This window comes from Ursus maritimus, unplaced genomic scaffold, assembly GCF_017311325.1.
Source record: "Ursus maritimus isolate PB19 unplaced genomic scaffold, ASM1731132v1 scaffold_11, whole genome shotgun sequence".
Lineage (NCBI taxonomy): Eukaryota > Metazoa > Chordata > Mammalia > Carnivora > Ursidae > Ursus > Ursus maritimus.
The window spans coordinates 45,187,652-45,202,409 of record NW_024423453.1 but is presented as its reverse complement, the minus strand read 5'-3'; the positions used below and the strand labels follow the sequence as shown (position 1 = coordinate 45,202,409).

Here is a 14,758-nt window from a genome sequence, read left to right as displayed (position 1 = left end):
AAACTCAAGTTACTTCCAGTAATAGGGTATTTTCCTCTTGGTTTCTAAAAAATTATGTGAAATCACATATCCATTATTATTATATTCCAATTTAAAATATTTGTGACTCTTTAAGGCACAACGATTTCATATATTCTGTATCAACAAAATGAAATCCATGAAAATACATTTAGGCTTTAAGGAGGATTAAATAGAATTTGTTTTGTCAGAAATCAATGTATCTATACTTTATTTTTATTTTCATCAGAAGTCAGAATTCAGTATGAATTTATGTAAATCTAGATTTCCCTTTGTTTCAAAAATGCTTACTGTGTTCCATAAGATGGCATTTTGACAACACAGGCACACTTTAAAATGAGCCGATTTTACAAATTAGTAATTTTTTGAACTTTATTTCTCCACAGAGCCCACATACTTATAGTCGATATATTTCTACTTACAAAGTTTAAACAATATGTAATATAATTTTCTTAATTTGTGATAATACCATCTAAAATTATACAAGAATAAGATGGCTTTCTCTGAAAGTTACAAGGAAGGAAATTGGAAATCCCACATACATTAGAATGGTGATCATAACAGGATCCAGCGTGCACATGATTTTATCAGAATTATCTGAAGTATCTGCAATTTACACTAACTGAAGAGAATCGTTTGGATTTTATTCTATGTACTATGATTATCCTTCATTTATTCCTAAAGCAATGTGTTTGCTATACATATATACATCATTAGTAGAGCACAGAAGTAACAAGTTCATGCTGCCATTCAAAAGTAAGGTGCCACATTTTTATTACAATCAAATGGCATCCAAAATGCAATATATTGCTATGAAAATGCAAAATTTTTCAGATTGGCATTTATGAATGAGGCTGGTCACAATGAAATGGCATTTTATTTTACTCAAATGAAAAAGATTTATCATAAATATATAGACCAATATATAACATTGAAGAACAAGAAGCAGAAAGGAAACAATGCTCTTGCATAAAGATCAATTCGCTTTGCTGCTGTTGGAATAACAGGTTTGGCAGGGGGCGGCTTCTTGTTGTTCTTTGCCTGAGATTTCCCAAGCCCATTGTTGACTTCAATAGGTTTTCCATAGCAGTCATAATTGGATAATTCAAAATCTCTTGGTAAGCTTCCAACAATGCTGAAGTCATTAGACCTCAGGTCAGACTTCGAAGTGCAAACCTTTTTGCACCTTGTCTCTCCAACCTGAGAATAAAAGTTAAGGACAGAGTACATTTAGAATTTTTCTATTCATAAAACATTTCTTCAAAAGGATATTTTTAAAATCTGATGGCTTAATCAGGTGACTATTATCTCTGTTTGACAAAAAGATTCAATAGTAACTGATTAGGCCATCAGATTACCTGAACGTTTAGGGCTCTAAAATGTCGCCCACATAATAAGGCTTATGTCATGGAATAAGCTTTTGATAGGTTACTTTATGTCAAGGGACTCCAAGCGCAAATCAACATTTATCTCGGTGTTTCCAGGCTTGTGAGAGTTCTCAGTTGAAATACCAATAAATTACAATCCAATATTTAACCATGGCATAGACCATATTACCACAACACATAAGATTACAGAAATCTTCTGGTACTTCAACCTTTGACTTCCCCATGGATTCTATTTCCAAAGATGGTGGTTTATAAATGACTGAGGCATTTATCTCTTCAACGAGATAGACTCTGTCTCTAAACTGCATGCACAAATAGGAACTAAAAGATGGTCACAGTGATCATGAACCAAAGATCTACTGGTGAAAGGCATTCATTCTTAATTTGCTGACTAAAGTGGATCAGCCAACCACACTCAGAGAAGCCAAAGAAATTGTGTATATTTCAGTCAGATCATATGTCACAGAGATTATTCAGTTGATAATCTCTGAACTATTAAATTTAAATCCATTCCCTATAATATACAAAAGAATTATTTCATATTGAACCCTCTCTAACAATCAAAATGCTCTCAGAAAAGAACAGATGCTAACCCCAATGTCTTAAGATAGCACTGATATTACAAAAGGCCACAGAAAGGTAAGTTCGTGACTCTACTGCTTAATTTCCTACTGTTCTTAATCCTGAGTTTCGCAATTCACCTTTGTAATCTCCATTATTGATATTTACTGCTTTTACTGAAAAAGGAAACCTATCATTATATACTGTTAGTATACTATGGCTACTCTAGTTTTTGCCTTATTAGTATAATACAATGGCTAGTTACATAGATTCAATTTACCTTTACCAGATTATGGCTGGGTAAAACTCATGCTTAATGTAAGAAGTAACACAAATTATTTCCCAGCAGTACTTCAGGTAGCAAGACCCTATCCTTTATCTGGACAAGCACTGAGTCATATCTCCTGGGCAGGAGCCAGATGGCAGTGTTTAGAGGTTCATAGCACATAAAATTAAGATGTACCGAGTGAAGAAAAAAAAAAAAGCTAAAATGTGCTTGTGCATCTCCTGTCATTATACATGTATTTTATTTCCCTCTTTTCAATTATGAACATGTACTGGTAATGTTATTTTTTAAGCTGGTATGTAAGTGTTGGCTCTATTCGTATATACTTTATACCACATAGGTATTTATACAATCCTACTGAGTAAGAATTGCTAAAAAATATGTTTGTATAAATATAACTATACAAAAATAGACAAGAAACTATTGATAAATAAGAATGGGAATTGTGGAGCTGGAATTTCACCTTTTTATTTATTTATTATATGTTTTTTGGGGGAATTTTACCTTTCTTAGTGTTTCATACTAAGAAAAAAAAAGATGTGAAACACCAATATATTAAGATATTTAGAGAAGGTTTGTTATAAAATAGCTCAAATGGAAAGAGTTCCATCCTGCTTTGATGGAACTTTGTTTTAGCTAACAGAGGCCAGCCTTAAGCAGGAGGATTCCCCCTCCCCTTTCCTTATGTGCGGTTACAATTTACGAATTCTGAGAACTCAGTTGAGTTTAAGAGAGTATGGCTTGATGAGGTAGCTAGTTTTGATTGAGCAACCATAGGTCCAGGGTCTAGTTCGTGTCAACTTACGTAATGTGTCTAGGAAAATACCTGGCAAAAAATAGGGACTGGTCAATGGAATGAGAACAAAGGTAGCAATTAAAATCTAAATTATTTAATATGACATTGGGAAATCATATATATATAATTATGAATATCTATATAAATATTATACATGTATGAATATATACATGCATATTATGTGACTATTGTGAATTATGATTATGTGTAATAGAAAATACCTTTTATATATATAAAATTTACTTTACACCTTCCATCTAAATTCCCTAACTTGAAATTTTAAAAGGCCATTTTTAGCAAGCAGTCTGTCATTTAAACTCCACCACCATGCACATGCACACACAGACTCACATTCACACTCACACACCTTCCCTATAAGTGTACCAGAAAGAAGACCGCATTTAAAGCTCTAATTTTCCAGTGCTATTTGAGGAGTAAGTCTCAGGATAGATCAGTGAGCTTCTATAAAGAGTAAAATTGCTACCTTGATTGGAACAGAGGCTGAGAACAGATTCTACATATCAAAGCTTTGCATTATCCTCAGACTCTCAGAGCAGTCTTCAAAATCTGGGGCTCTGTGGGTATCCCAGTCTCACTTTCTCCCTTTCAAATTCTCTACTCCAAAAGTTTTAGATTTACTAACTGTGCTTAAGAATCCACTTATCAAAACAAAGGGGTATTCTAGTTTCTGCCAATAGGACTTAAGAAGCATGATTCTTATCATTTATTTTACTTTTTCGCAAAGAAAGCCATACATATTTACCATAGAAATGCATTTACTTTAAATCATATTTTATACACAGCTCTAGGTATAGTTTTAGTATCTATAATAACTGAAAAGTAATCAAATTTGTATGATATTATAACCTGTCACATGTAAATACTTCAAATTTTCTGCTAGCCATTTTAATAATTTTAGAATTTCATCTACGCAGTTTACTCAAAACGTAGACATAGGATGTTATATTTATTCAGAGAGATTATTTGAATATAGTACACATGTCAGTAAAAGAAGAATAGCTTCTTCAATATTAAAGTAATAACATAGAAAAGCACTCCAAAGAGTTTCAATTTGGTTCTACTAAATCTTCAATCATTTAATTTATTAAAACATCTTCTAGAAATGTATTTGAAGATTCTTTTATTTGAAAAGAGTTGTGGCGGGTGTGTGTGTATACTGAAGGAGAGAACCTCTACTATAGAAATATCTTTTAATTATGTGACACAACTACATAAGAAATAAGAAGACCTCCGGTTCCTTAAATAGGTCATAATTCATTAACTAGTTGGCAGGTCTCACCTTTTTCCATTCATCGGAGATTTTACACAAACGTAACTTTTTTTAGTTAATACTCTCCACACGTAATTATGATATCAAATATGTGCATAAAAGTACAAAATATTCACAATGTAATACTATTTTAAGCAATTATAATATCACATCAAGAGGGATTCAATAAACTCCTTATTAATAAGAAAGTAACCCTACATAACACAGTCTTAAAGGTGATCTCAGTTGTATTAATCTCCAATTTATAATTTCTCAATTTTTCCTCATAAAATCTGTGTCTCATTTACTTTCATCATATAAACTTGTCACTCCTGAAAATTACTGGTAGCAAAAATGAGGTAGTATGATAATGAAACTGTCAAGAATAAAAATGATGCAGATAAGAACTTCCTAATGCTTCAAATTATAACGTTTAAGATTTTTTTTTTTTTTGGTCCTTTTCAGTTTGAGTCATACATTTAAAAGCAAATCACCTTATGCAATATTTCTTGACCAGAAGACTTAAAACGTATGACTTCATGGGGATAATGGCATCTTCTGCAGTTAATAAAAATAGGTTCAGAAGGGAATAATCTCTATGTATTTTACCAAATTTAAGTCATTCCTTATTTTTAAAAACCTATCATTACCATAGGAAACAACTAATTAATTCATGCATGAACTGCAGGTTTTATGTTTTTAATTGTTCAAATCCGAAGGCAAAGACATTATTTTTTCTTTTTTTCACAACATCTTTCTTAAGAATAGCACACGGCACATACTAGGCATTTGGAACAGGATGATATTAACAATAGTAGGTCCTCGATATTTTTATTGAATTAAAAAGAAAGGATTATAAGAATAAACAAACAAATTAGTAAATAAAATATTGTAATGGTTGTGGAAGTACTAAATTTAGGGGGGGAAATAACCTAGATAATTATATATGTATGATGACAGATTTATGTATGCAGACAAAATTATAAAAACATGCTAAAAGCTAGATTACATTATCATTGATGTTTCTTATTTCTTACACTTTTTAAAATCATTCTTTTCCTTTGCAAACACAAATTTAATTGTGCTTTCATTAATAACTACTGTTATTCTATCTAAAAATAAATGACATACCATTTTGAAACTGTGCCCGACAGGGTTCATGAAGTTGAAACTAGCAGAACGTTTAAAGCTTGTTTTCCAGAGAATTGTTTCTCCCTAATCAGCTATTGTGTCTTTTCAGAGCCTACAAACAAATCTGCTAGCTGTTTCTGCAGAAGCCTGAACTCAAGGTCAACTGATATGATTCCAGCCTATGAACAAGCAAGCCCCTGCATTCCTTAACAGATAATGAGACTAAGACCCCATTCCAGTTTATACCAGCTCTCGGAGCATGCCCATAGCCCCTTCTCCTTGTCCTAAGATAACCTCCCGATGTCAGGGCCTGAATTTTGCCCCCTCCTGGTGTTAAGTCCCCACCCCAAAGTGAATATGGGATCCATGTTACATATATGTTTGCTCAATATGTGTGTTCCATCTTTCCTCATGAATAGTCATAAGTTTCCCTGCCCTTTTTCATCAATATGTATGTAATCTCCTACCTGAATTTCCCTTTTAAAAACTCTATTTCTTCACCTGGAACCTCAGAGATGGTCTTTGGACACCAATCCCCCATCTCCCCAGGTTGTTGGCCTCTTAAATAAAGCAATCTTTCCTTTCCAACCAACACTTGTCTCTTGAGTATTGCCTTTTGAATGGCAAGCAGCCGAACTTGGGTTTCAATAACAATTTCATTGAAATTACTCTGCAATAGTTTGTGCTTTGAAAGCAAAGTACATTGCGAACAAATGCATTTTGAAACCAGAAACTATCTTTTTTTCACAACAAAACCACTAAATTAAAAAGGCAACATTTCTTAAATTTCTTTTTTATATTCTTTTATGTCAATGTGTAACAGTCTTATGCATTTATCAAACTTACACATTTGTTCTAAGTTTGACATATATATTAAAGATGTTATTTTTTTACTCATTCTTTTTTCAAAGTCTATCTTAGGATACAAATATTACATAGGTACAGTGTTCGTTTCAGAAATTGCATTTGGACTGTGAGCAATAAGAATAATTTACATATATTTATGGAGATTAAAATTTCTGTTCAACTTTTAAACTCCCTAAGCATCACTCTATGACTTTTGTCGCAAAATGTTACAGTTTCAGAATCCAAATACGTGTGTTTTTATTAACAACCCCAAACACAGATAATTAAAATACTGAAGTTCTTAAATATGTTGAACTTTTCTTCATTGGGCAATTGTTTTAATGCCTGAAGTCTAAATTTAAAATAACAGAATTCTAGGGAGAATTCAAGATGGCCTAGGAAGATCCAGATCTCATCCCTCCTGTGGACATAACAAATCTACAACTACATATGGAATACTTCCCTCCGAAGGGGATCAAGAAATTGGATGAACAGAGCCCCTGCAATAAGGGTCATCAACAAAATGGGTAGAGGAGGCAAAGATACGGTCTTGCTAAAGGAAAAAACCACACTCCAGGCACAGGACTCCATGTTTAGGAGGGATCTCAAAGGCATAGAGCTTTACCCTGAGGAGTGAAAGATGTGAGCTCCATATCATGCACCCTAACCCTTTGATTCTGCATAGGAGACATGAGTCCCCAAAATACCTAACTCTGAAAACTGATAAGGAATACCTCCAGGAAAACTATGGAATCATAGTAACAGAAAAACCCACTCTTAAAAGGTTCAGGTGCTGACTCACTTGACATGGAAACCAGTGCAAGAACAGGAGGCAACTGAGCCTCTCTTCCCCCAGGAACTTAGACACTGGAGGCAGCCAGTTTTACTATCTTGTTCTGCTATGCTGATCCTGGCACTGGTGAGCTCCATTTTGGAATCCTCCCTCCAGACTGTTAATGTCAGAGGGCATTCCCCATAAAGAGCATCAAACAACCCTGTGCCTTGGCCAGGCCTTGCAGCTGACAAGACAATAACCTCACCCACCAGGGCTCTTGCAGCAGGCATAGCCCAGCATTCCAGACAGCTGGGCCAGGGACCACTCCCACCTACCACATGTCCAAAACAGTCATGTCCCCACCACAACAGGAGGGTGCACATAGCCTACACAGGGGATACTCCTGGAACACCTGGTTCCGATGACCAGGAGGATTTGCACTTCTGGGCCCCACAAGACAACACGTACATACGGCCACTCCTTCAAGACCAGGAAAAGGAGCTGAACTGCTTAATACTTAGTAACAAACACAGAGAGTCAGGCAAATGAAGAGACAGAGCAATATGCTCTAAGTGAAAGAACAAGGCAAAATCTTAGTAAAAGAACTAAATAAAATGGAGTAAGCAATCTACCTGATAAAGAGTTCATAGTAATGGTCATAAAAATGCTTACCAAACTCAGGAGAAGAATGGATGAACACAGTGAGAATTTCAACAAGAGTTCGAAAACGTAAAAAAGCACCAACCAGAGCTGAAGAATGCAATAAAAGAAATGAAAAATACACTAGAGGGAATAAACAGCAGATTAGATGTTACAGAAAAATGGATCAGTGATCTGGAAGTCAAGAGAGTGAAAATAACCCAAACTGAACAGCAAAAAGAAAAAATAATTTTAAAACTGGATAGTTCAAGGGATGTTGGGACAATATCAAGTATACACACTAGAATTCATACTGCTCAATATCAAAAAACACAATCCAGTTAAAAACTGGGCAGAAGGGACACCTGGGTGGCTCAGATGGCTAAGCATCTGCCTTCGGCTCAGGTCATGATCCCAGGTCCTGGTATTGAGCCCCATGTTGGGCTCCCAGCTCAGCAGGGAGTCTGCTTCTCCCTCTCCCTCTGCCTCTCTCCCTGCTTGTGCTCTCTTTGTCTCTCTCTCTCAAATGAATAAATTAAATCTTAAAAAAAAATGGGCAGAAGACCTGAATAGTCATTTTGCCAAATATATACAGATGATCAACAGGCAAAAACCACGCTAAGATATCACATCACACCAATCAGAATGGCTAGTATCAAAGAGAGAAGAAATAACAAGTGTTGGTGAGGATGTAGAGAGAAGGAAACCCCTGTGCACTGTTGGTGGGAATGTAAACTGGTGCAGCCACTCTGGAAAATAGAATAGAGCTTCCTCAAAAAATTAAAAATAGAATTATCATTTGATCCAGCAATCCTGCTTCTGTGTATTTATCTGATGAAAATGAAAACACTAATTCAAAAAGACAATGTACCCCAATTTTTACTGCAGCATTATTTACAATAGCCAAGATATAGAAACAACCTAAGTGTCCACTGATAGATGAATGAATAAAAAGATGCGGTAAATACATATAATGGAATATTACTCAACTACAAGAAAGAATGAAATTTTGTCATTTATTACAATATGGGTAGACCTAGGGAGTATTATGTGAAATGAAAAAAGTCAGACAGAGAAAGATAAATACTATATGATTTGCCTTATATGTGGAATCAAAACAAAACAAACAAAACAAAACAGAAACAGACTCATAGACACAGAAAACAAACAGACGGTTGTTGGAGGATGGATAAAATAAATGAAGGGAATTAAAAGGTACAATCTTCCATTTATAAAGTAAGTAAAGACATAGGAGATATAGATAGATAGATAGATAGATAGATAGATAGATAGATAAAGATATAAATTATAGCATAGGGAATATAGCCAATAATTTTGCAACAATTTTGTATGGTGACAGATGGTGACTAGTCTTATTGTGCTGACCATTTCCTAGTGTATATAAATATCAAATCACTATGTTGTACACCTGAAACTAATATAATATTGTGTATCAATTATTCTTCAATAAAAAATAAAATAACATAATTCAGTCTAATGTTCTAGATCCTAGTTATCCTTTGTATCTATTATCATAAATAATCTTGATATATTCTATAGTATTCCAAAAATCTCTGAAAATCTCCTCCATTTATAAAATAAGTAAGCACCTATTCTCTAGAGCTTCTTTGCTTTCTGTCTTGAGATCACTTAGCCAGGGTTGAGTTAGTGGGTAGGTGCATTAGTAGGCTGGAAAAGTGAGAAACTGATAAAAGACTGGGAGATATAAATGGAAATCAGCTGAGGACCTTCAGACCCCTGAAACAACTTGGTGGTGAGTTCTTGTGTGTCCTCTTTGCCTCATATATCCCAGATTTGGAGCTGAAGGAGCTGAAATTGAAATGCCAATGAGTGCAGACAAAAATAGCCCCAATAACAGCCTGCTTCCTCTGGTCACAGGACAAACAAAAGAGTAGCTTAGCAAGACAAAAAACTCTTTGGCCAATAATCTCTACTTGAACCAAACACCACACACAAAAAATGTAAGCCCATCCCCATGCATGCCAGCAAAGGCTGAGTGGGGAACTGAGCATTCTACCTTTAAGAGGCTGTAACAAGGTACCCAATACTCCCACTGAAGTGGTATCAGAGAAGGCCAAATAGGGAGCTGGGGCTTCCATCTCTATAGACCACTATCAAGGGCCTGCTCCTCCCCCACTGCATCAGTGGAGACTGTATAGGCAACATGGAGTTCCACCCCCACCCAGCAGAAACAAACCGCTTCCCCTCTTCTACACTTGGGATGATGTCATAGGAGGACTAGCAGAGAGGCAGGACTTTTATCACCACCAAGTAGTAACAAGAGCATTCCCCCTGTGGTATCAGTGGAGACCACATGGGGTATTAAAAACTCCCAATCCCACCCTGCAATACTGAAGAGCCCCCATCCTCACTGTGTGAGGATTTGGACTTCTACTTCTGGAAATACTGATGCAGCACCCTTCCTTCTCCTGGAAGGACACAGTCAGAAAAATCCAGCTAAAAAAGATAGGAAAGTTTAAGCAAGATTCAGAGTCTCATAAAATAATATGAAAATGTTCAGGTTTCAATAGAAATCACTCCTCCTACAAAGGACTAGAGAAGATCTCAAACTGAATTTTTTAAAAATACGATCAGTAGATACCAACACCATGATGAAAAATGTATTAGAATTATCTGAGAAAGGTTTTAAAACATGGATGATAAAAATGTTTCAATCGGGTACTATGAACATTTGTTTGAAACCTTTGAAAAATAGAAAGCCTGAGCCAAGAAATATAAAATCTCAGCCGCCCCCCAAAAAAAGGAAGAAAGAAAGGCCAAATGGAAATTTTATAACTGAAAAATACATTAAGCAAAATATAAAATCTCAGTGAATGAGCTCAACAGAAAAATGGAAAGGGCAGAGGAAAGAATCCGTGAATTAGAAGACACAACCAAAGAAATTATCCAATCTCAACAAAACAGAGAAAATCAACTAGAAAAAATGAAAAACCTCAGGGATCTGTGGGACTATAACAAAGGATCTAACAGTTGTGTCATCAAAGTCTCAGAAAGACGGGAAAAAGAAAGCAGATATGAAAAGGTACTCAAGAGAATAATAGCTGAAAACTCTCCAAATTTGCCAAGAAACTTAAGCCTACATTAAAAAAAATTTTTTTTTTTAAGATTTTGTTTATTTATTTGAAAGAAAGAGCTCACGGGCAAGTGAGTGCATGAGTCAGGGTAGGGGCAGAAAAAGAAGCAGGTCCCTTGCTGAGCAGTGAGCCCGAGGTGGGGCTCAATCCCGGGACCCCAGGATCATGACCTGAGCCGAAAGCAGACACTTAACCCACTGAGCCACCCAGGCACCCCTTTAAGCCTATATTTTTAAACAAGCCAAACAAATCATAAACAGGATAAATGCAAAGAAATCCATACCAAAACATAGAATTTAACTTCTGGATAATAAAGAACCAGAAGAAGACTTGAAGGTGGCCAGAGAAAAATGACAGCTTACTCTTAGGGTAAAAACAATATGAATGAAGTGGATTTCTCATCAGAAGCTACAGAGGCCAGAAGGAGGCAGCATAATATTTCTTATGTGCTAAAAGAACTGTCAACCCAGAATCCTATACCTGGTGAAAATATCCTTCAGAAATGAAGGGAAAATCAAGACTTCCTCAGATGAAGGAAAACTAGAATAATCTGTTACCAGCAGTGCTACCAAAAATAATGGATAAAGGAAATTCTCTGAAAGTAAACAATGAAAGACATATCAGAATAAAAGCAAGAACATGGTAAGCAAAAAGATACATAAATACAATAAGCTTTCCTTCTCCCTCTCGGTTTTCTAAATTATGTTTGATAGTGAAACAAAAAGTATAACACTTTCTGATTAGGTTCTAAGAAATATTTACAATTCTATCATAAACAGAAAGTTAAAGGGACGTTAAAGAATGTAATGTTTCTACACATCACACAAACTGGCAAAATAATGACACCAGTAGACCATAATAAGTTATGTATATGTAATTAGTACCTAGAACAAACACTGAACAAGATAGACAAAGAAATATGCTTAAAAACAATATAGAAAACTCAAAATGTCATTCTAGAAAATGTTTAAGTAACCTTTGTGAAAGTAAGAAACAGAAGAGAGGGAGATAAAAAAAATGAAACAGAAAACAAAACATAAAATAATAGACTGAAGCCCTAACATACCAATACTTACATTAAATTTAAATGATTAAATACACCAATTAAAAATGGGAGTGGTGGAGCAGATGAAAAGTCATGAATCAATAATACATGTTGTCTATGAGAAACTCACTTCAAATATAACGATACAGACATGCTGGATGGAAAAGGATGGAAAAAGACACGCCAAATGTATGACCTCTCTAAGGTCATGATAGCTGTGTATTAATGAAAACTGTATACTTAATGTATACTTATTGTATACTTATTCTTCATAAAGGGAGTTAGGGTATGAATGAGCTTTAAGGCCTGAAAAACCCTCCCATAAAGTAGCAACTAAATTGCAGAGAATCTTGGCTGTAGATGCAGAAATGAGTTTAATGACTTAACCAGATTTTTTTTTTAATTTTTCTAAAAAATCTAGATTTAGGTAGCATCACATAAAAACATTTTGCCTGCTTTTGTATTTAAAATTGTGTATGTGGCATACTTGTCTAACATTCTAGGTAAGGGACATGGTGGTAATTAACAAATATAAGCAGAGGAAGCAAGATTTTCAAGGTCGTAGGATGGTATGAACCTATTAGTCTTTTGTGGAATTTACCATGCAAAGCTCAATGGAAATAGTCTCCTGGTTTACTGCTCTTCCCAAACAGAAGACATCAATCAGGGGTACACTGAGGTAAGTGGACAGTTATCCTTAATCCATGAAATAGCCTATCGCTCCAGAATTTATCAGAATCTAAAGGCATTGCCTAATTTTCTTAGATCTATGATCAAGTGATAAGGCAAGGTCCAATTCTGTAAGCACTCACCACTGGGCTGGACAGACCCCAAACTATGGGTATAGTTTCCCCATGAGCCAGGCATCTGATAAATAAGTAGACTGCCTGACATATTCTGTGTGAGGCTTTCTAACTGGGTAGGGAACAGCTAGGGGGTTTTATCAAGAGCACGGGCTCCTCTAGGTCTTCAGTGCTTGCAGAAGGTCAGTGTTTCCAGCAGTCTTCTGGCCTTTCAGTAATGGCTTATCAAGTGAGAAACAGTAGAAAGGTTTATACTTCGGCAAGATCTCCACATTCAAAGGTAGCCGTCAAAGCAGAAATGTACCATTAAACTTGATGGGAAGTCTAGAAATTTGATACGGTATTGATTTCTTTTTCTTAATTAGTATTTAACCTAAGTGATTTTTATTTCTTTTCCAAAAAGTATGCTGTGTACAGTTCCTTTTCCCTTTGAGAGAAAAATGAGGCAACACCAATTCCATGAAAACTTCACACCCATAGAAAAGTATCTTTCTCCTGCTACTGCAGAGAGGATGGGGGAAATAATTTCCCTGGATAGTTTCATTCTTACCTGCAAAGTGCTAATGTGAACAGGAGTCCCTGTACCATTCACAGTATTCTTTTTAGCAGCATTTCCACCTTTCCCATCTGCTTGCTCAGCCTTAGCAATTCTGGCTTTTTCTGCTTCAACTCTTTTGGGGTTATTCAACATCACCTGGACGACGGCATACTCCACCAGTGAGGCAAACCCAAAGAGAAGACAAGCAATGAGCCATACGTCGAGAGCTTTCACATAGGATACTTTGGGAAGTTCAGCAGCAAGCGTCGTACACTCGGAGGCCAAGCTGAGTACCGAGAAAATACCTACAGAAACAGAAATAGGAGTTAAAGTTGCTTTTTAACCCCCATGAAATGTTGTGCAAACATTACTTTCTGACAATATCCTCCTCTAGTAAGTTTCAATGCTCCTCAGGTCTCTTTCAAGTTCACAGAGTAGAAAAAACAATACTGACATACTTTTTATGTTAGGATTAGTGAATGTAGTTGGAGATGTTTGTAAATATTTAATATTTAAAAGTAAACAGAAATTTAAACCAAGGTGTAAAAACACAATTTAGATCTAGTTTAAATACTACAGATGTCTGAAACTATTTTGTAGTATCTCAGAGAAAGCCATAAAGCTCTCTAATTAGTTATTTCATTTTTCAGCTTTATTTTAGACAGTTATAGAACTGAATTTTACCCCATGAAGAACTAACCTGAGCAAGAATAGAACATATAAAGCAATTTTCTGATAAGACTCACAATTAAAAAATAATCTAATAGAAAAGATATAGAGCATTCCTGATTATTTCAGGAAAACAAATGATTTCAGCTTTTCAAGGAAAGAATAATATTCCGCTATACGTGATATTAACCATTTATGGAAAGCTAACTAGTTATATACCAATTTAAGTCAAATAATTGTAAGATCCCAAAGGAAAACGGCATTAATTTATATCCCTCCTTTTCTTTCCACTTGCCACACTCCCAGCATTTCCCTTTTGTCTCTTTCTCCCTTCCTTCATATTTTCAGAAGAGGGGATGGGCAAATATGATCCACTGGCACTGGCTACCAATAACAGACTGGGTCAGAAAAAATCTTATATAATGTCAAGGGACACTCACTTTCAGCCATGTAGGAAGCAGGTGTGCCTTGGCTCTGTGAGTCCATTTCACTTATGGGACCAAGTGCACTTTTTTTACTCTTAGATTTGGCCACCACTGTGAATTAATGAATATGTTATCCTAATAAAGATGTACTTGGCTCTCTTTTCTCTTGCCATGGGAATATGGTAAGTACTATATTAGTATCAATAATCAGTTAAAACATTGAAAAATATATTCCATCAGTTGCATTCAGAGGCTCCTAAAAGGTATAGAGTTTCTTGGTTTGTTTTTTTGCAAGTATTCAAGAGTTAAAAGATTCTCTAATAGAAAGGTTTCTAGTAGATGGAAACAATATTCCTTAGAATATAAACACTTAATAAGCATCTAATTTGCTATTATACTAATTATGCTTAGTCCTGAAGAAAACTAAGAACTAATTAATAGGACTATATTTT

The 14,758-nt window shown here is 35.3% G+C and overlaps 1 protein-coding gene across 1 annotated transcript in view; it reads right to left on the bottom strand.

Moving 5' to 3' along the window:
• Window positions 1-212: 212 nt before the first annotated feature.
• Window positions 213-14,758, bottom strand: part of GLRB (glycine receptor beta) — a 94,598-nt gene continuing 80,052 nt past the window's right edge. The window contains exons 9-10 of the mRNA XM_040626397.1: window positions 13,225-13,517; window positions 213-1,218 (exon numbers count right to left, since the gene is read on the bottom strand). Of these exons, the coding sequence (XP_040482331.1) occupies window positions 922-1,218; window positions 13,225-13,517 (590 nt within the window). The 3' untranslated portion in view covers window positions 213-921. The remainder of the gene's footprint in view (window positions 1,219-13,224; window positions 13,518-14,758) is intronic.